Source organism: Athene noctua, chromosome 2, assembly GCF_965140245.1.
Source record: "Athene noctua chromosome 2, bAthNoc1.hap1.1, whole genome shotgun sequence".
NCBI classification, from domain to species: Eukaryota; Metazoa; Chordata; class Aves; order Strigiformes; family Strigidae; genus Athene; species Athene noctua.
This window is the reverse complement of record NC_134038.1, coordinates 73,879,912-73,901,497: the sequence shown is the minus strand read 5'-3', so window position 1 is coordinate 73,901,497 and position 21,586 is coordinate 73,879,912. Positions and strand designations below refer to the sequence as shown.

Sequence of the window (21,586 nt, the reverse complement as noted above, 5' to 3'; positions counted from 1 at the left end):
ACCCAGCACCCCGTAGTTACTGTATGTAGTCCTTATTTTCAGAGTTACATGGACAAGTGTGTATCAGTCAGGGTGCTCTTCCTCTCATTGGTATTCAAGTGCAATTTTTTGCATGGTGTATAGGTTGTTAGTAGGGAATGAGGCGGTTTATTGTTCAATTCATGTTGGCAAACACAGAACATAATATTGGAATAATCCACGGGGGGGGGGGGGGGGGGCGGGGTGGGAATGTACAAGTCTCAGCTTACTTTGTTCCTTTGCATACTGTTGTGTACACTAATAATCTGCAAGATTTTGCCTGCCTTTTTTTTTTTGTTTTGGGAATATGCTGTTGGGATTATTTCTACCTGGATTAGTTAAATTTTAATTATTTTTAGGTTTTCTTAATGAAGATCAAGCAGGCATCTGAATAGTCTCTGTATATGTATTTTATCCGCTCTTGTCAAATGATTGTTAATTTAGTAAATGTGTTATGGCCCAGGAATGCTCTGAATAAACCCACTATGTTAAATAATTAGATGACTTGCAAGTGTATTGCAAGAACAGGATGCAGACACATTCTGACTTCACATGAAGTTTTTAGATGGAAAAACTAAGGTAAGAAAGGAAAGTCCACTGACTTAATTTGGAGAGGAGTGTGTGTGTTTGTCTTCAACTGCCTGTCATGTACCAGAAAGGGTTACTAGTGCTGTCATCCATTTGAAGTGTATTAGAGGTGTGAATCTTAGCATTTGAAAGACTTTTAAAATTACTTATTTTATTTCTTGAGCTCCTTTGTTTCCATTATTTGATGAGAATAACATGAGCTTGAACATGACAGTTGGATCACTGGAGAATGATCTGTGAACTTCAAAAAAGCTATTTGTTTGGATAAGATTTTCAGATTAGTTTCAGAGAGAATCTTAATTCCACTCTCTGTGCACGTGTGTGTGTTCTCTCTCTCTCTGAAGACTTGGCTTTTATACAACATTTTTTTAAGTGTCAGAATTTTTTTTGCATCTCTTGAATCTGCAGTTGAATGGAGAAGCATATCATATTGAAACTGCAGGCAAACCATATCTTAACAGCTTTGAAATCAAAGCCTGGGATTTATGCTGTCTGATTAATAGCAGGTTAAGAAACAGTTTCCTTATTGTGTGTGTGCTGGCTTGCAGATCTTTTTCAGGGAAAACCCGATAGACTTAAGGGCTTGAACTCTGGCAAAAGTTTCATCTCTTCTGCTTTCAACAAGGCATAGTTTGTTTTCCACTGCTGATGTGGAGTGCCTTAAACGACTGACTGTGAGGCAATACCAGATTGCAGAAGCAGTTTCCGCTCCTTCTGAGGTGTATGCAAGTGAAGATGGAAATGCATAGGTGCTGAAATGACAACGTTAAAGCCAGTTGCACAAATAATGCACTTTACAGTGGGTTTGTTATCATGCATTTGCTTCTGGTGCCATGCTATTTTCCGGGCTTCTCTTCTGGGAGTCAGTGGCTCCTTCTTGAGCTGAGGGATTGTTGTTGGATGCTGTTCTCATTAAGCTTCTCCTCTTGGAAAAACATGGATGTGATTATTGGAGAAGGTTGATGGTCCACCAAGAAACCTGAGTGCTGTGAGAGGCTGTAACAATGTGAAACATGTGTTATGCATGTGTTTTTTGAAAGCTGTCCATGAAGAGCAGAATTTGTTAGATAGGTTTTCATAATGGTTAGGTTGTTACATCAGGCAGAAGTAGATGCAGAATTGTTACAGGATAACTTGTGAAGTTAGGCTGGCTTTAAATCCTGGCCAAGTCTGAAAACATTTTCAGTGTTACTAAATTGAGGGGTTTTTTCATCCAGCCTATGCTCTCTTTGGGAAAAACAGCCAACAGCCCATGGTGTTAGTTAGCTTGATTCAGTGACCCATTGTGCTTGCCTTGATAGTGATCATGAAAGATGATGAAAATATCATCTGATTATTTTAAGAGTCTTGGGACAAAGTAAACGGATGCCTGGCTGATCTGATACCACCTGGTTCAGAGTTGGTCTTGCTGTGAGTGATTTACTGATACTGAACCCAATAACAGTGGCAAGGCTGATTATGGGGGCTTTGAAGGCTGGGGGGTGGGAAACCTTCCTGTCTAATAACAACTGAAACTAATAAAAATGCAAAGTTTGCCCATATCTGATTTTACCTTTATTTTGCCTGATTTGGTGAAACTGAAGAGGATAAAATTTTATCTAAGTTGTAGTTTTTTATGTAGTTTCACAAGTTGCATGCAGGCTGCAACTGTGAGCTGATTGCTCTTTACAGTGCTACTCTAAAGCAGAATGAGGAAGGACATAAGCTGGCCAGTGTAGTGGGGAAATGGGAAGGATAAGGTCCATGCTCTGGACCTCCGGACTTAGAATCCTTGTTGCCAGTTTAAACTGAAACTTTTAGAGTTTGTTTTTCACCACATTTAGGCTGTCTTGCTGGAAGCTCGGCTGGGGTCTGAAGGAAATGGTACCTCTTAGTTTAAGACCCAAAACACATGCATGCACAAACTAACTACTCCACTTTTCAGAGGTTTTGTGTAACTGTTCTAGCACAGTGAATGATTTTTCTCTCTGAGTTATCCTTGAGAATTACCTTGATCTAGAACTGACTGATAACAGTAATCCTAAAGGATGAAATCCTTGCTTGGAACAGAGTAAAATGAGGGTTGTGAGAATATGCCAGTCTAAAACTGTTGTGAGGGTAGGGTATGATTGTTCATTATTATTAATTCATTTATTTTATTAAGAAAAAAAACAAAAAAAAAAACCCAAAACCAAAACAAAACAAAAACAAACAAACAAAAAAAAAACACCACCAAAAAAACCCCCAAATCATCCCACCAAGATGCCTCACTTAAAGTCCAGACACCAGTGTGGTTGGTCTAGTGATATAATATACATTATAGATAATAGAGTTGGGGGATTTCTCTTATTTGTTATGTAGCTGTATGAATGTGTGTAGCACTTGACAGAAGTTTGAGATCCAAGTCTGCCATTATGGGGTTAAGTTTTCTTTATATTCATTAAATAGTTCCAAAATGAAAGAATGTACAAACCATAGCAGAGAGTAGAGCTTAGACACTCTCTCTTACCTGCATTAACTGAAAGACTCCAATTTTTTTGTGAACTAAAATTAATGGCTTCTAACAGCACCAGACTTTGCTTCTGCTTGTGATGGCCTTTTGATGATTCAGGCATCTGTGCTACAGATTTTATTTTTTTTTTTAGTATAATGCAGAATTGTAAGTTTGCTTGACAGACAACTATGTTACTAGAGAGTGTTATTAAAACCCTTGCAGTGCTATAAATCTGTTTTTTTCCATGGTTGTCAAGTATTGTGTAGAAAGCGGAACAGGAAGAGCCCACAAGGATGTAGCACAGCCTTCAATCTAACGATCTTTTATTGAGATATTAAGTCATTGTTAAGAAAGCTTGAAAAGTAATTTTTTTACTTTGGTTTTAACTAATTAAATAACGTTTTCAGAAGCATAAGACTGTTTTAAAAGAAACTAAATTTATTGAATTGAAATGTGTAGGCTTTTAGGAAAATATTAGGAAGTCTGAATGGTTCCCTGTCCTGAAAGAGCAGTCCATCAGGAAAGAAAGAAAACATTGAAATAGGAAATGTATGTTCATTGATGCATTCTCCTATTTTTACGAAGATATACTTTCATAGGGTAATGATTGTGATCTTCCTTGCTAAGAATGACAAAGAATCAAAATTGGATATTTACGTAAAAATCCTATTTTTAATACCAGCAACTCTTTAGTATAGATCTGAGTAGGAGGGATGTCTGTGTCCTAATTAACCAGACTCCCTTAATTAATTTCAAAGTTTCATTGAAACATTAAGAGGAAAACTGGGATTGGGTGCTTTTTGGTTTTGTTTTCTTTTTTCGTTCTTTTCTTTGTTTTTTCTCCCTAACACAACATTCTCAGTATTTCTCTTCTGATCAAGGAATAGCTAGGCTCAAACATAGGTTTTAATTTGGAACAAATAACTATTTAAGACAGCTAATCCTGGTACTGTTTTCAAAATGTCATATAAATTAAGTCTTGCAAATGTATAATTGAGTGAAGCTATTTGTAATGAAGTATATAAACAATGACAAAATATCATAGATGGGAGAAGCTGGCAGTGTGACCAATGGGGGAAAATAATAAAAGTCAATGTTTGTGCATGTGAGAATTTTCTGTGTTATGAGGTAGATAGTTGGGACAATACTGTAGAAGAGATCTTGATCTAAAGTTTACTCTAGATTTTCTGGGCTCTCTATAGGGAGGGAAGGTAGAAGGGGAAGTAGCATCACTGTTGAAGCTTGGAAAAATACTGGAAAAAGGTATTATTTTTTATATTGAGAAAAATCATGCATTAGATTTTTAGAAAAGAGGGAAAAACTGCATTAAATTGTAATGGGCCTGAATCTCAACAAGCCTTATAATGATGCTGATTTTTTAGGTCTTTGAGTTGATTCCCTCTCTTTCTGATGATTGAGCACTACTTGCTGTCTGCTTCTTTTAGCAGATCACCACAGACCTGAAGATATCAGCAGAGAGGTGATGAAGTCAGCATACATTGTACCCTACAGACTGATTAAGCACTGAAGAATACCATGATAATAATGCTCCTCATATGTTACTTTAAGATATTAGCAATTTCTTTTAGTTGGTTAGTTCTTCAAGATGGGAAGAATAATATAGCTGATTATGTAGGCTTTCTTTTTATTTACTAACTTGAAAAAAACTGGTCTGGATTATCCCTTTACAATTACTGTTCTGAAATAATAAAGCGATCTCTACTGAATTTTTCTGTTTTCTGATTTTATCATCTTGGAGGATTTGCATATGTCAGAAGAATCAGAGTTCAAAAGTCTGGTTGATTAGGACCTTGAAATTTAAATGGAAGTAAAAGAAAGGCAATTAGAAGTTGGAATAGGTTGATAAGCTCAACATTGAACCTCTGACATTAGAGAAACTCAGTTTTGGGTTCCAAAGTGGTTAAAATGGTTCTTTATCCATCTAGTGGGAATTAGATAAAATGAACACTATGCCATGTGGGGAAAGGGTTTTGGGAACACATGTGGAAACAGCACTTCTAGCTTTCTGTGTAGTCCTTGTCACTTCTGCTGTATGAACAGTCGCTCCCGAGAAAAGGCAAAGCCATCCAAAGGAATCTAATCCAGTTGACAATGTAACCAAAAGTGACTGTCAGTAGTGTGGTATGTGCCGAAGCTGAGTGAAACCTTTTGCATTTCATGGCAAGCTGGAGTCCAGTTCTGTTATTTCATTCTGCAACACCCAGTTGCTGTTAACCAGAAGTTACACACATGTCTCATTTGGATATTTAAAATGGAATTTTTTAGTAAATTATTTGAGACATGATATACGTATAGGACATATAGGACATCTGATTCTGTCTAGGACAGCCTTATAGCGTGTGCATGGAAACTAGATTCAGGACGCCTTACACTATCTGGCAGTTTGTCTGCAGAATTTACAACAAAACTGCTTCACAGAAATAAGAAGAGAGGACTTGCAGAGGTAGGATGGATTTTAGCACTTCCACTGCTGACAAAAATAGATCCAAAGTGTGGCAAAAGCTTATTATTAATTGAACGTATTTACCAAAATATCATCAATATTGTTTTTAGCTTCCACTCATTTCAATAATAAAATACGCTGTAAAATTCTGGTTCTTTATATATCTTTTCAAACTGAAATTAAACCAGATATGATAGACTAATGTATATTTTTTGCAGTTTAAAGTGCCTATTGATATCTCTGGAATTAAAGTCATTGGTGAATTAAAGCTGAGTTCTGAATTTGAAAATAAGATGGATTATGTAATAGATTGCAGATGGGAATTATGGGTAATATGAGGCAGTGGTTTGTATAGTTGGATTATCAGCATAATGGCCGCATCTCAGGGAGACTTTCAAACATACGTTGACATGTGCTGAAGGTTTGGAATAAATTCCTCTACTATATATCCCACACTGGTGCCTAGAAAGTCAAGTATTGGATATAGTATCTGGCTTTTCTGGATCCATCTGTGTATGGATTTACAGGCTGCAGAACACTGGTCTTTTTTCTTCCAATCTCTCTACAGGGACATCAGCTTTTTACATATTCTGTATAGTTTCTTGCTTTCCTGAATACATGCCAGGGCTAATTCTATCCTTAATACTCTCTCTGACACCAGGAATTGGAAGTTAGTTTGCCTGACTCCTAGTCAATAATCTGTGAAACTGAAAGAGATGAGCTTTATGTTATTGGTCTTCTAAGAAAAGTCTTGGAGAGGAAAAAAACAAAACACTGGCCACTCTTTCTTTGTACTTCTTAGCAATGCAAGGACTGGGAGTGGGGGAAAGAATGCAAACAGTTTTAGTTCTGACTGAAAGATCTCAAACTCCTATCCTTCATGCCTGCTCAGTGTAAATACTACTACTCTTATTAGATGAATACTGTTATTTCAAGAACATCTGTACGAAAATTGTTTTCAATTAGACATGCATCAGATCTATAAAATCTCATGGCAGATACCAGGAAAGACAACTTCACACTGAGGGAATTCAGTGGTCACTGCTCTAAAGTAGCAGGCTACCATGCCACTGTCTTGGTGGAAGGTGTTTTAAATAAACCTTCCATGCGCAGGCATTGAAATCGCATATATAATGCTACTGTTATTTGCAAAAACATGATACTAGTTTGTATATGTAATTGTTACGGCAGACATAGTCTCTTGATTCTATTCCCTGCCTTTTCTACTTACTATTGGTTAGTGATGCTTTCTTGGAATAAAGGTCAAGTTTCCTTTGTCTCAAAAGCTTCAGTGTGCCTTTGGTATTAGGAGATCCTACATACTAATGTAAATATAGACAGCAACAGGAATAATATTAAAATACGCTTCGTGTTAGTTTCAAATCAGTGGATAGACTTGAAAGTTTCATAAAATAAAAGCTACTCCACTACAGTGAGAGTAAGTTTTAAAGTGTTGCATCTAATTTCCTTGACCCTTCTAGGATTCTTCCAGAAAATACAGTGCCTGGACTGACAAATTCACCCCAAACTATAGGTAGAACCTTTTGCTTAGTGTAAAGGAAATAAAGCCGAGGAGGACTCGTCCCTGTTTCTTTCATGCTGTTTTTCCTGGCTCAGCCTAATTTCTCGAACCTTCTTCTTCATTTTTCTGTCTTGTGCTGCTTCTTTTGCCAATAGCTTCTTCCTCACTGAGTTTCTCTCTTTAGTTTTGAATGACTTTGTCACTGTTTCTGGAGAATGAGGTTTCAGTTGGCACTCTGAAGAAATTTGTCTGAAATTTAATGGTTTTGGGTTTGGGGTGTTTTTTTTTTTTTTTTTTTTTTTCTCTGAGTAGTGGTGGTGGGTTTCTTGCTTTCTTTTTTGAAATGTATCTACAAGGCAAACTGGTTCCCTTCTCTTTCTTTACTAAACTTAGGCATTAACAGTAAAATTAATTATGGACTAGGAAATGAAGGTGCTACACACTTACCTGCATTTGAAATAAGTCATTTTTCCTTGCTCAAAAACCAATGCCTTGAAGTTTATGAATAGCTTATGAGTAGTTCTATCAAGGTCAATGGACTTACTCATGCATTTGATGCTGTGTGTAGAAGAAGAAATTTAACTGCACAGCTGTCTTGGGGACTTAATGATTGATGTTCCCTTTGAAGATGAGATTTCCAGCACCTTTTGAATCCTTGAAATCGAGCAGAATGGTTAGCTGTTCTTTTCATTGCACACTGCATTAATCTCTCTTTCCTTGTCTAGTAACTGTAAGGACACAACGGCAGTTTGGCAGTTGCGTACAGTTTCATGAAAGAGAACATCTAATGCAAAGAATTTAGCAAAGTTATTTCGCATTTCCAGAGGTTTCAGTGACATGAGGAAAGAGGAGCATATATGAAGGTTCACAGCACCTCATAGTCATTTTTGCCTCTGTTGTCCTTGTAGATGAGACTGCTCTTGAGTGAGGTTTGGCAAATGAGTCCTTCAAGGAAGGGAGGTCAAGAGTAGCAGTTTTCTGTACTGAATCAGTTGTTGGGGAGGGTGGGGGGTGTAGTAAAGGGCAAGGTTGGCAGTGTAAGATTGGCTTGGCAAAATTGCTTGAGTCCTGGGTGCTCATGCCAGTGCCCTTCCAAAAGAAAAAGAACCAAGCAAACTAGGTGGGGAAAAAAAAATATTAAAAAATAAGCCAAAGGTCCCATGAAATAGGATTCTTGACCTGAGCAATGGAAGCCTAATTAGTGTCTGGGCATCTTTCAGAGGTGCCTGTAATTGTACTTTGGGCTGCTTGATCTTTTTCCTAGTCTTTGCTTTTTGATAGCAATCCCATCTCCCCGGAACTTCCTCTCCCGTAGTACTCTGGTCCTCCTTTTTATTTTTTTCTCCTTTCTTGGAATAGGCACATGGATCTCAAACTAAAGAGCTTCTAAGTGCTCCCACAGAAAATATATGCAGGTACTATGTAATGACAGAAGATTTTGTTGTTATTTTTCTGTGTCTTTGATTATTTGTCAGCCTTACAGCAATATCTGAAAATGGATATCCTTTTCCTCCTACTTACTGTTCTATGGCTGCTGACAGAGGTCTTTGCAGGCAGCTTTGCACAGCTCAGACTGCAGTATGGTTTTGTTCTTTCCTAGTCTGGTCATAGAGCCCAAGGATCTTGCTTTAAAAGCCAGATACACACTGACTGTTCTATACCATTATTATGTTGCTTTTCCTGCTGTTTTAGTGCTATAGAGGATGTATAGCTGGTGCTTATCTGAAAGTTTTAAGTCCTCCTCTTCTTCCTCCAACATCCTGCAGTCTCAAGAGCAAAAAATATGGTCATAAAAGAGAAATAATATGAAAAATATAGAGTGGAAGGTATACCCATGGGTGATATAGGTTGGCAGAGCTTGAAAATCCAAGGTGAATCTGCTGGTGTTGCTTGCTTAGTGAAGGTCTGAGTAGAAGTGCCTCAACGCTCCCCCTGTGCTGAAATGGTGTCTGGTTGCAAGCAAGTCACCCATTTGTTCCCACTGCCCATGGGCAGCCTCCAGAGCAACAGGCCACTGGGATGCAGTGGCAGGCGGAGAGAGGCTGTGCTTTCCTTTCAGTACAAGTACAGTTTGCTTTCTTTTACTCAAAACCGCTCCCTGTAAGTCAACAATTGATTGGTGGGGAGGGGAAGAGCAAATTTGGTTTTGGAAACCTATTTTAACTAGAAGCCTTTGTTGCTACATTTCATCTCTGTGTTTTTGAAGGCATGATCTTCTGGTGAAGTGTTTGATGCTGAGAGAAAGCTGACATTTATTGTTACTTAAAATATTTTACTGTAGATTGTCCTCTGTAAAAAATAATAAACAGCTGTTTAATTCTGTCCTCACACCTACTATTTTTTAATCTATACACCTTTTAAAATCACTTGTGTAAACCTCCTGTGAGAACTGTACACTGCTTAAGTAATACCAGTGTGTAAGGGCTTGACAAGACCTGAGTCCCTAACAGAAGTGGGAGATGGGCAGCTTCCTCTGTCCCTGTTTTGCAGATGGGAGGCAGAAGATGTAGCATAAACTAAGTTCACACCCTCAAAATAGTTGAGGTCTGGCTTTTGATGTGGCCTATCAACACCTCTCTGTTCTGCCCTTACTTAATCACAATGGTGCAGGAAAGATGTGGCAAGAGGGAAATTGAAAATGGTTCCTTCTTTGTCCCAGATGGAAACCCTAATCCTGGAGCTGTTGCTCATATTTCCATAAGAGAGATTTTTTCCTTCTGTCTTGAGTACTAATGGAAGGAGAGAGATTTAGAAACGTTTTATTTTATTGTCTTTGAAAGAATGACAGTATACCCTGGTAAGAGCATGATGACTTTTGTGTAAGTGAGCTGATGTTATCAATGAGTGATGCTAGTGTTGGCATTTTAAATTTGGTGCCCTGTCAAAGCTTCCTCACTACCTTTGCAAATTAAGTATTCCAGAGGAGTCCTGATACTCCTGTGGTAAGGGGAAGATGTTAAAAATCCACAGGACATGAGCACAGGGAAAGGTTATGTCCAACCAGAATGGCAGTAGGAGTCAGGTGGGCAGAGAGTCAGTCCTAAACCTGGAACTGCTCCAGGAAACTTTAAAATCTAGACTGTAGGCACTTCAAAAGTATTAAGAGAAGGTTTACACTTTCCATACTTTGTCCTAATGATGTTCAAGCAGACCCACTAAAAGGCAATTTTGTTGATAGATTTTTTTTCTAAGTTATCTTTAATTTGGGGTTTTTTGAACTATAGATTGCTATTTTGAGACTGGAACTAAGTCCTCTATTAGCAGGTACATAGTTCCATGTTAACCACATTTTTCAGTTTCTTAATGTGCTTTTTTTCCTATGTCCGTTCAGGAGCAGTATTTCTCTGAAAATGTCACTACTTCACTGACCTGTCTTACCCCACAGATTTTTCAGGAAGATTATATAAAACATGTTCTTTTTTTTCTGAAAATAATGAAGAATATTTTTGTTCCTCAAAACAACTGTGGGCAGGAAAACATAAGGAGGAACCTGTGTTGTTATTTGGAAAATAGTGGGTTTGTTCCAATTAAGTTACATCTGGTGGAGAATTCTGTGGGGCATCTGTGTGAAGTGTTTGGCCCTGAAATCTCCCAGCAGAGTTATAAAGTGTATAATGGAGGAAGGTTGTGCTGGTTTTGAATTTGCCTCTAACTTGTATATAGAAGTTGGTCTAGGGTTCACATGACACAAACTAAACTGCATCTGAGTGTGTTCTAAAACCAGTTTTGTTTCTTGCGTGTTTTCCCACGATAAATTCACAGAATCATAGCATGGCTGAGGTTGAAAGGGACCTCTGGAGGTCATGTAGTCCACCCTCTCTGCTCAAGCAGGGCCACCTAGAGCCACTTGTCGAAGAATTGCATCTTTAATTTCAGAGAAAAGAGGGAGAATATGTTGCTGTACAAATGGAAAAGACATTTGGCTTTTCTTAGCCTCTGACCTTTCATCATGTGAGCAGGTTTGGGTGCACAGGCAAGGTGCTGGCTGTATTCTGATAGCAGTTTGCAGGTGTAGCACCTAGAAATCAATTTGTCCAAAAAACATACGAGGAATGTGGCAGCTAATTAAGAGTCATTCCATTTAAGGTCAGGACGGAACTGAGAGCCTGAGTGAAGGAGGACTCGCTTTTGCATCTTTGCATGAAAAACACATCTATCTTTTTGTGCTTTAAAGACCGATGAAGGTACATGAGCAGATTTTTGACACTGTAAGCAACCTCTTGTTTGGTCTTGCATTTTCATTTAGTGCTTAATTATACCTAGCTTTAAAATATTTCTGTGAAAATGAAAATGTACAGTCATCACTTGGTACCCTCTAATATGGATTGCTAGATAGACATTGTGGTGGGTTGACCTTGGCCAGCTTCCAGATGCCCACCCAGCAGCTCGCTCGCTCATTGCCCTCAAAAGAAGAGAGGGATAATAAGATGAAAAAACCTGATTGATAAAGATGGGGGAGATCCACTTACCAGTTCCTGTCATAGGCATAACAGGCTTGACTTGTGGAAGGTTAATTTCTTGACAATTAAAATAGAGTTGGATAATGAGAAACAAAGACATAACTCATAATACTTTTTCTCATTCCCCACCTTTTTTTCCTAGGCTCAACTTCACTCCTTCATTCCCAATTCCTCTACCATCTCCTTACACCTTTATATACTTTTCTTATTCTCCTTTTTTTTAGGAGAGGCAAGAAGCACAGTATAATTCTGAGGACCCAGCTGTCGGTGAGAGTCCATGCCTGCATTGGTAAGTGAAGTTCCACATGCCTGCAAGAGAACAAATAAACAGAATCAATCTCTGAGAAGCAAATCTGGGGAGTATGAATCAGACTTGATGTGTTTCAGGTGGAGGATAATGGCCAATAAATGGATTTATTTATTCTGTTTGTTGGGTGCTAAAATTAGATTGTATTAGTTACATTACCCTTAAAGTATGTTAAATATCCCAGGGAAATACAGCATTTGACAGTGAAGTGTGATGGTTGGGGGTGTTTTGGAGAATTCTGGATTATCTGTCTTGCCACAGCTTTTGTGGGTGCCTGAAGACTGTGTTCTGAATTGGGAAGGGGATCTGAGGAATTGTTGGCTGACAGCTAACTACTGTATTTTAATAGCATGTAATGTTTATTCACATCTTGCAGATCTTGGCTGCATATTTGTCATTATCGCAGTGTCAGTGTCTTAAAAGCCCTGGTTAAAACAATGCTGTCACAAGAAAAAGTGCAATGAAAGTCATAATGTGCATGTTAGAAGAGTTTTAAGGTTGGAGAAACAGAGGCTGATGCGCTGTGATGGTGTTAGTATGTTCTCCAGCATTCTGCAGAGCAGAGTGTTTCACTGAATGTTAGTGGCAAAGTTAATGCTCATGTTCTGGTGATATTATGATAGTTGTTATGGGTGTTTGGGTTAAAAAAAAAAAAATTAAAATCCTGTACATGTATGCCACAGTCACATGTTTTGTTTCCAGCTTCTCCATAGTGGATTCAGCACCCTGATATGTTTAGCTTGTTGGTCTTCCTTCAGAAGATCATAGCTGAAGCACTGATCAGATATTTTAGAAAGTCAAAGTTTTGTATTATTTCCCCACTGCTACTGCTGTCAGCGGATTCAGGCTTTAATACAACTAAACTTCTTTCCCCTGCCCCCAGGATGTGTTATGAAATGGCCTTTCTGGGAATTTGAACTGAGCATAAGCAACCTACAGAATTCCTCGAATACCTCCCATTGAGAGCGATCTCTAGGCTGCCTTATGCAGGAATAGATTCTCCTCTACTACCCTTGACTTGAAGTACAGTAGAGAAAGCCTACGTGTTAAATATTAGAGGAGAAACAGAGGTGCTGCAAAGTCTAAGCTGATTTTATAAATGTGAACGAAATTGAGAACAGCTTGGAGAAGCTTGTTCTTGTTAGGTCTGGGAATATATTTGGCAAAACAGACCAGTGCTGCAAGACAAGATTTAATATGTTTCCTGGACTGAGGTTTTATAAAAACAGTTTTAATGTAAAAATTTTTGTCCAGAATGCAGCCGTCGAGGAATTGGAGCACACCAGCTTCTGAGTTTCCATGTGTGGTTGCATTGTTGTTATCTGCTTGCATTCAAGCTCGCTGTGGGCAATTAGGTGTATTACTGTGCATGTATTTTAATTGTTCCTGTATGAAAGTGCATTCCTTTGTCAGGTGCTGTTACTCTCTGGCAGCAGTGGTGCATTCAGCGGTGAGTACAGAGGAAGCCAGGCTGCAAAACTTGAGTCCAGATTTCAAACTCCTAGAGCAGAGGTGTGTTTTGGATATGGGCTTTTGGCTTGGTTTGTTATAGACACTAGAGCCAAATGCAAGATCTGGTTCTAATTTCCCACCCTCCTGCTGTAGTTTAGATTTTTAGGGTAAATTTTTGCTTGAGCCCATAGCTTGGTGTAATGTAGTTTCTTCTCTCTTCTTTTTAATTTCTACATATCAAATGTGTTTTATTTTCTGATATGGGACAGTTTGAAAGAGTCAGGGACACTCTGCACTTTTTCGTACTAGCTTTGTTTGGTGACCTGTCCCTGGCAGTTAAACTTATCACAGGATAGGAGGGTTCTTTTGCTGGCACAGTGGGTACTTCATCTTGCATGTACTTTCACATCAACTGCCTGTTAATGTCTTTTTTGAAATATAAGCATTAGGTTTAGAGGTTAAAAGATGTGTTACATATTTGGAGTAGAAGCCAGGAGCTAGAGCAATCTGAGATGGTGTTACATGGAATAGAACTGTCTTGCTTTGGTTGTTTTCTTTCAGTCTTAACAATATCCTTGGAAAGTGTTGTTAGCAGTGGTCCTGACTGCAAAGTCCCCAGCAGGTAGCTAGGACTGCTTTCTGAGAAGATGCAGTTTGGTCTGTAGTGCCCTTGCTACAGAGCCTCCTGTGATCCTTGCATTCAAGGTCTTACTTTGCTCTGAAGAGCTGAGAGGTGTAAAGTATCTTTCCTGTCATAACCTCTCCCATTTGGAAGGTGGACCAGTTTTGTTTGGTTTTTTTTTTTTTCCTTCCTAACATGTTGTACTTTTAAATTGTGGGAAATGCACAAGTGTTTATGTTCAGATGTCCAGATAAAGTTTTTCATGATTAGTGATTTCAAATCTCTGGGGAATTCATTGGGATCTAGTGTCAGAGGATGTATTATTGACTACAGGCCAATATTTTGAGACTGGGGAAGCTTTAGCAAATCCCATGTCAAGTGGGGTAGGTAGTTTTGGTCTTAAGGGAGGAATAAAGCTTAATAACTGGAGTGCAGAAGTTGTTAGTGCGTGGTATTTTCTGCCCTGTTGCATTCCAGTCACTCTTAAGCATCTCAATTTAATGAATACTTTATTTTTTTCTCTCAATTTGAATTCTTGTCTTATGTTCACACTAAGGACTTTCAGCACAGAGGAACAAATTTTCTTTTAAATATTGCTCCTCTTCTTTTCCCATTTTAGCTTGATCCTGATTAAATGGTCAGGACTATTTAAAAGGTAATTTCAAAAATAAATGTTCAGTGGTTTTAATATGAACAGCAATGTTTACATTTTTTTAATATCAAAAGACTATTGCTGAAACCAGTCTTGGTCGTAGAATGTAGCTAATAGAAAATTATAGATGTACTATTGTACTTGTTGATGTTAAAAGACCTTAGTGGAGGAAGATCAATCCTTAAACCACATAATGTCAATTGGGTTTTCTTCATAATTTGTCAAATTTGACCTTTTATTCAAATTACATTTATTGCGAGTTAATAGCCTGTGGGAAAAGTCTTTCTGGTATTTTTGGCAGCCTTACGACTTTCCATGCTTGTATTTAGTTGTGTCTTTAATGTAATTTTAGTTTGTATGTATTTAATGATTACAGAGCTCAGCCAAAGCCTTGATAAAGTCCATTGTAAATGAGGATGTAGATTTACAGGACAAACATCAATAATGCCAAAAAAGTTAGCTCCTGAAACTAAATAGAAGGTTGTCATCAGAGCAATTCTTTGACAATGAAGTTATAAAGATCTTTAGAAGTTCCACTCTTCCTGGAGAGCGACTTGGTTTTATTCATTATGCCCTTGCATGGACAGCTCTGTTTGCAGCTGCTGCTTCATTTATCTGTTCATTGCTTCTTGGTAGTTTCTAAGGTGGTCTCCGAGAGTAAAGGCACCATTTACATATCTGGACACAGCATCTAGCCCAAGAGGGCCCCATGTCATCTTTTAAAATGCTTATGCATGTGATGGGGAATCAGGAGTGGTGCTCTGGTTACAGAAAATGAGGTTTAGACAGAGACCCATGATAAGGACTTAGAGTGATTCTGCTGAGGGAAGTCTGACATAAGCTTCAGGTGTTAATACAATGTAATACAAGATGAATGCAAATAACAAAAGTTGATGTAAGTTTGTATTCATGTATTGGCCTGGGATTGCTCAGAGTACTGTAGCTTGGAAGGTCAGCAAATTTTGCAAGGTCTATTTTAAATTTTACATCTCCTTTGTGTCAGTTTATTATTTTAAGAAAACCCAACAGGAGACACACCCAACCTCTCTGCAGCCTCAAGGTTATTTAAAATGGTTTTTCTTTGTTAAATTATGTTTTTGTGTGGTTATAGCTTCTTCCTGTATTTATGAAGAGGCTTTCTTTTATCTGCCTATAAATTAAAAATAATTTGCATGGGTATTTGTGTGTATTACATTTCATAGCTTGATACAGCAAGGTCCCTAAATGGTGGGCAATATATTATTCTAAGAGTCTTGCTAAACATACAACATAGCTTCATTATTAGTTGTTAGAACCATTTTACAGTCCCATTCTATTGGCTTTTGCACGTGAGCAGTTGCAGATTTACCCCAAAAGGGTGCTTAAGTGATCTACAGCATGCCTGTCCTTCTCCATCCTTCCATGGGGACTCAGCGGTGGGTTATGCCAAATAGCTACCCTGCCGCATGGCAACTGTTTCTAGCCCCTGTTATTAGAGCATCTGCTTTACCCAGCAGTGTTAGCACCATAAATCCAGCTTTTCCACTTAGCTCTTTTGATTGTCTTTTTGATATACTCTCGCTATTGATATCTTTATGAAATGTAGCTGTCAATATCTTCTTGAGCCCCTTTTGTTCTGAGATACCTGAGGGAACCTGTAAACTCACTGTAACTAGGAGGCTACTAGCCAGCTGTTTTTATTTGTCCTGTAATGGCTGAAGTATGCAGCTAGTCCTTTTTTCCATGTATAGTTTTCCCTTCTGTTATCCATTATGTGGACTTGTTGCATGTATTACAGCAGATATGATTAGGTTCAGCAACTATTTATGCATCTACTGAACTTCCTGGTAGGACCTGTGCCTCCAGGTACTCGAGATGCAAGTTCCACCCTGGTGGAACCACAGTGCTTTCACAAAGATGAAGTCATGTCTTAAGTCTGTAACTGTATCTGGCACTTTGTTACAGAGAAGTTAAGATACACAGATAGAAGTGGGGAAAAAAACCATGGTTTATCCTCTTACGAGTATAGTGTCAAAGTGTAGAAAAGCCAGTACAGTTCTGGTTAAGGAAGCAAGTGGAACTGTTGTGTTTCATTCTCTGAGGGCAGAGTTAAGCTTGTGCCTACAACTTGTGTTACTGGTACTGTCTCACTTGAGATGCTTCTCCCTATATTGCTATTGTATTGCATTCATCTGTTTGGCATATGTGTGTTTGCAGTGTTATAAGTGCTGGAGTAGAGTTCTCATAGCCATGGACACTCTGAAATTCCTCTAGTTCATACTTAAAATCTTTCTGATTTCTTTCTTTTTTTTTTTTTTTTTTTTTTTTTTTAAGGCAATAACTTACTGAATTTAAAATAAACGGGTTTTTTTTGTTTTTTTGTTTTTTTTTGGTAAGGGAGTTTCTGAATATACAAAGAGAAAGAGTCTAATTAAAAAACTTTCCTAAAGGAAGCTTAATTATGGCACTGTGAGCTCTTCAACTGGGGAAGTAGTGATTGATATGTTGCAATGAAAGCCTCAAGAAAGAGAGGTACTTTGGGTTGTTTGGAGGGCATTTTACAGTTTTCTGTTCAGTGTTAGGCATTCCTAATAGAAAACATTTTCAGTTTGAGAAAGGGAACATGTGGAGAGTATTAGCAGTTCAGCAAAACGTGCAACTGATTCGGATTTAATTTAAAGGGAACAAAAGAGGTGCCTTGAGAATTTGTCGGAAGCGTTGTGGTTTTGCCTTCTTTACACTGATGGTAACAGGAAAGAGAGAGAGGTGAGGTGAAATTGCTTTATTTAATATCTTCTTAGCATAATTGGGACAGAAAAGATGGTGATTAATGGATTTAATGGTGCTGCACAGGGATCCTGAATGCGTTACGGATTTGTAATCTTGATATGCTTCCTATGACTCTTGTTATAATGTGGTATAAGTCCTTAAATGAAGATAATAAACAACATGTTTATTAAATGTAAACTGACATCAAACAACTTGAAAAAATGTGAAAAGGAATGCAAGAGCTTTGGGGGATTTATTTTTTTAAACCATTAGGCTTTTTTAAAATAGAATAATTGTTCTAGTTAAGACAGTGCACACAGTTTTGGGTCCTGCTTCCAGATGTGATTGGAGTTATCTGAATCAGCTCTCTTTCAATTTGAGTGAAACATGAAATAACTGCAAAGGCTATGATAAAAATACCTTTTTCAGCTCTTTAGGATTTTTTTTTTTTTTTCCTGAGGATGTGGAACACAGATGCTGTAAGTAAAATCCCCTGGTTCCCAGATCAGATTGCCTTGTGAAAATCTATCCATATAAATAACTTGTGGTTTTGCTCTAAAAATGTATACCTCTTTAAACTGAAATGTTAGACTTCTGTTGTACTACTTGTGCATGCTTTTAGCCAGCCGTCTTTCTGGGGATGAACCATGGTACTTCCCTATAACCTGTGATCTGCTTTCCATGATCTCACTGAGAAATCTCCAGGCTGGTCCTGTAGGATTTCAGAAGGTGTTTAAGACAAAGCAGGGAAATTTCCAAGATTTGTCTCCACAGATTTCATTTAAATTATAAAACTTAAAATAGGCTTTGTCGCAAGAAGAGCCAAGAAGCTGTTGAGCAGATAAAGCCTCCATTAGCACTGGGTTGTTGCTTTAAGGCTGTGGATTCCTACTTTAAAGGGGCTTGTTCCAGGTTTGAAAGGACTGCTGTGGAGTGTGCTAGTGGGATGCTTTTCTCATCTTGGGAAGCTTTGTGTTAAAATGTGAAAGCTTATCTGACTTGATTTGCACCAGGAAGTACTGAAGAAATAGAGTAAAATGACTGCATTGGGATATCCTCTTTCTGACTTCTTTTTCTTCTGGCAGCTTAGATTTCCACCGTAATACCCTTTTCTTACAATGTGTAAAAAAATTGCAAGGGAGAAGGAATCTACTTTTTGACTTTTAATGCAAAGTGAGACTTAAAACAAATTTTGTTTCTAAGCAGACAGAAGTTGTCAGTCATCTTCAGTGGTACCTTAAAGGAAACCGTGTCATCAAAGCCAGAAAGGAAAGTTAGTATGATACTTTTCTTCCCACCACCAACACAAGCCCCTTTAGACTTGTTTCATGTATCTTTTAAAATTAATTATAAAATATCATATTACTGATATGTGATTTTTTTTTTACAATGGATTTTTTTATGCAGTCTAAACGATATCTTTTTGAAGATTAAAGAATTCTAGCAAAATGCAATAATGATTTTATTCCTTGTTTATTACCATCTATTTAGTGCTTTGGAAGTACTGCACATCTGCTGATTAATAAAATCTCACAAAAAATACTTAGTTAATTAGGAAATTAACTTGAAATTACTGGCGTATACTGCAATTGCATCTTCTAAAATTTCATGTGTAAGAGTCATGTTGCTATTGCTCGGACTACATTTACCACTTTTTTGTAATCTAAAGAGAAACATAAATAGTAAACTTAAGTTCTGACATAAGTGAGAAGGATCCTGTAATGTTCTAAACTGTTTAAACTGCTCATAATGGACTCCAAAAATGGACCCCCCTGGAAAAAAAATGGTAACAACAGTAGTATCTACTATGATGAGGTCTTTCTGGATTTGGTTGGGGTTTTTGGTGGTTATTTTGTTTGCTGTTCAGTTTTTTTAATTGTTGATTTTAAGAAAAGCGAATTATTATTTCAATAGATGATGAATCATTTTTTATCAACTTCCATCTTCTTTAATTAGATTTTGAGAAATACTTGCCCAGTAAATAAATGAGCGCAGCCTAGGAATTGTCTCTAGATGTTCCTGTTGCTATTCTAGAGGAGATGTGGCCAAGGCTCATCCTCTGTGACCTGTGGGAGCTCTTTGTGGTTAAACGTTTCAAGAAATCTGTGTGTGCATGGCAAGCAGGGGGGATTTGGAGAACTGCATCAGTTTCAGAGCTGAAAAACTCCATGATCAAGGCAACCTGATCAGCTTGTTCCGCTACTGATGATGCTGCATAACTGGGGTTTTTGCAGGTCCCCATTGAAGTGCTAAGCTCCCTTTCAACATCACTTGTACTTGATGCATACTTTCTTTCCCCTTGGAGATAGTCCAGGCATCAGTCTCTCCCAAATCACAGCTCGTGACACTCAGATCACTTGATTGGGCCTTGTGTGTCTTGCTGAGGGGTGGCTGTAGCTATCCTGCTAAGGTAGGAATCTATAGAAATCAGTCATAGCTAGGTATGAATGTGGCAAACTTGCTTTTATTTCTTAGCAGTCCCCGTATTTTCAAGGGGGTATTCTAAATTTCATTTAATTTAGGAGTTCATGTGGTTTCCTTAAAAGGAAAATAAAATAACGAGTTTCTTGAAGCCTCTTACATCAATAGTTGTCATTAGTTTTCATGCAATTTCCCTTTTTAGTTATTTACACTTCTCACTTTGTAGATCTCTGTATTGAGAGGCAAAGCAGATCTTTGGCTCTTGGTCTGTGGTCAGACAGTTGAACTCATTTTGCTGTAGACAGAAGCACAGCATGTTCAAGCCCTTAACTGGGGGAGAAAAAAAAAAAGTTAATATTAAATACTTCCAAAAAAATTAGCATTATGGTCAGAAGAGAACAGAGTGATTTGTTTCATGCTTCCATCTAAACCTGTTTTATATGGAAGATATAAACCAAACAAGTTAATTTGTTTCAGATTAGCCCTCTTGAAACTGCACTACTCAAGCCTGTTTTAATCTTTACCCTGAAAATCTTGTTAGAGATGCATCAATAAAACAAATGGAAGATAAATTAAGAACTACTACTTAAAAGTTGTGCGTTTGGAATAGGAAATGTTGATATTTCCTTGAGATGTCATTCTCAGCACTGCCACTGATTTAGCCTTGTTTATAAGGAAGGTGAAGTGTTGCTGATTTTACTCAAGTGGAATTAGTGTAAGTACAGTTCCTACCTCCCTGAGATGTTCTAAAGTGCTTGGACAAAGTTGGCTTTGGTCTCTAAGTGTATATACTAAAGACTGTGTTAATATTGATTACATTGGGTTTGTCTGCTAGCTTTTGTGTTTAGAGATGTAGCATTGTCTTCTTCAACGGCATATTTTAGCTCTGGATTTGCTGAAATTTAAGGAGCTGTGTAATGATTCTGGAGATAGCAGCAATGCAAGTTGTGGCATTCTTATTTCCAAGGTGTTTCAGTAAAGAAAGAACTGGATTAATGGTATTTATTGTTCTATAACATCTAATGTAATAAAAGAGCAGAAATGGTGTTAGTTGATAAAGGAAGGAATCGTGGTGCTATGGAAAGGAAGCTTCTCTTCAGAATGAATCCATTACATATAATGCTTTTGAATGGAAGCTCTGCAAAAGGGTATTTTTTGTATAAGGCAAAATTTGTAGATCCAGTTTAGTACTAACAAAATACTAAACAAAACCCTCTAGATGCCTAGAGAAGGTCTGAAGGTCTGGGCTGACCTCTCCCCCCCCCCCAGTGAGAGAGTTGCTGTACAATAAATAAGGAAACATTTCCTGATTCTCTCCTGTGTGGTGTTTTTTCTCATTCATTGTCTGATTTTTGGTCTCTGATGGACAGTTTTGATCTATTACTTGACTGTACCACAGATAAATGCGTACTCTGGTATGCCTTAGGATGATTTATTTTGTATTAAGAAAGAGAATGTAGGCATGGCATTGAAATGCCTGATCAGAAGATGGATGTTTGAACATTTATTGGTTTGCTTCAGTCTGCTTATTTTTAAAAATTGTAAGGAAAATGTGCAAACTCATGGCTGACAATGCTTCAGACAGAGGCCACTTGCTATCTTTTTGTCAGCTCCCTGCAAGGCGAAGTATCATCTTTTCAGACCGGGAGTATGTTGTTTCAGTCCTTATACTTACTGAAAGGAGGGTTAAGTTTAGTTACCATCTCACGATCTTACAACGGAAGGTGATATAAAATACATGTGGCTTCACAATACTGTTGGACTGATTTTTCATCTGGTTTATTAACCCTTTTCACGACGATATATAATGTTTAATACACTATCTCATAATTAAATACTGAAGAAATAGTTACTCTCTT

General features: G+C 37.8%; 1 protein-coding gene across 8 annotated transcripts in view; it reads left to right on the top strand.

Annotated features, from left to right (window-relative positions):
* The window catches only part of FHOD3 (formin homology 2 domain containing 3), a 405,358-nt gene that overhangs the window by 45,249 nt on the left and 338,523 nt on the right, over positions 1–21,586 (top strand). For all 8 annotated transcript variants that reach the window (XM_074899444.1, XM_074899443.1, XM_074899442.1 and 5 more), the window contains exon 3: positions 11,750–11,814. In XM_074899444.1, coding sequence (XP_074755545.1) covers positions 11,750–11,814 — 65 coding nt within the window. The remainder of the gene's footprint in view (positions 1–11,749; positions 11,815–21,586) is intronic.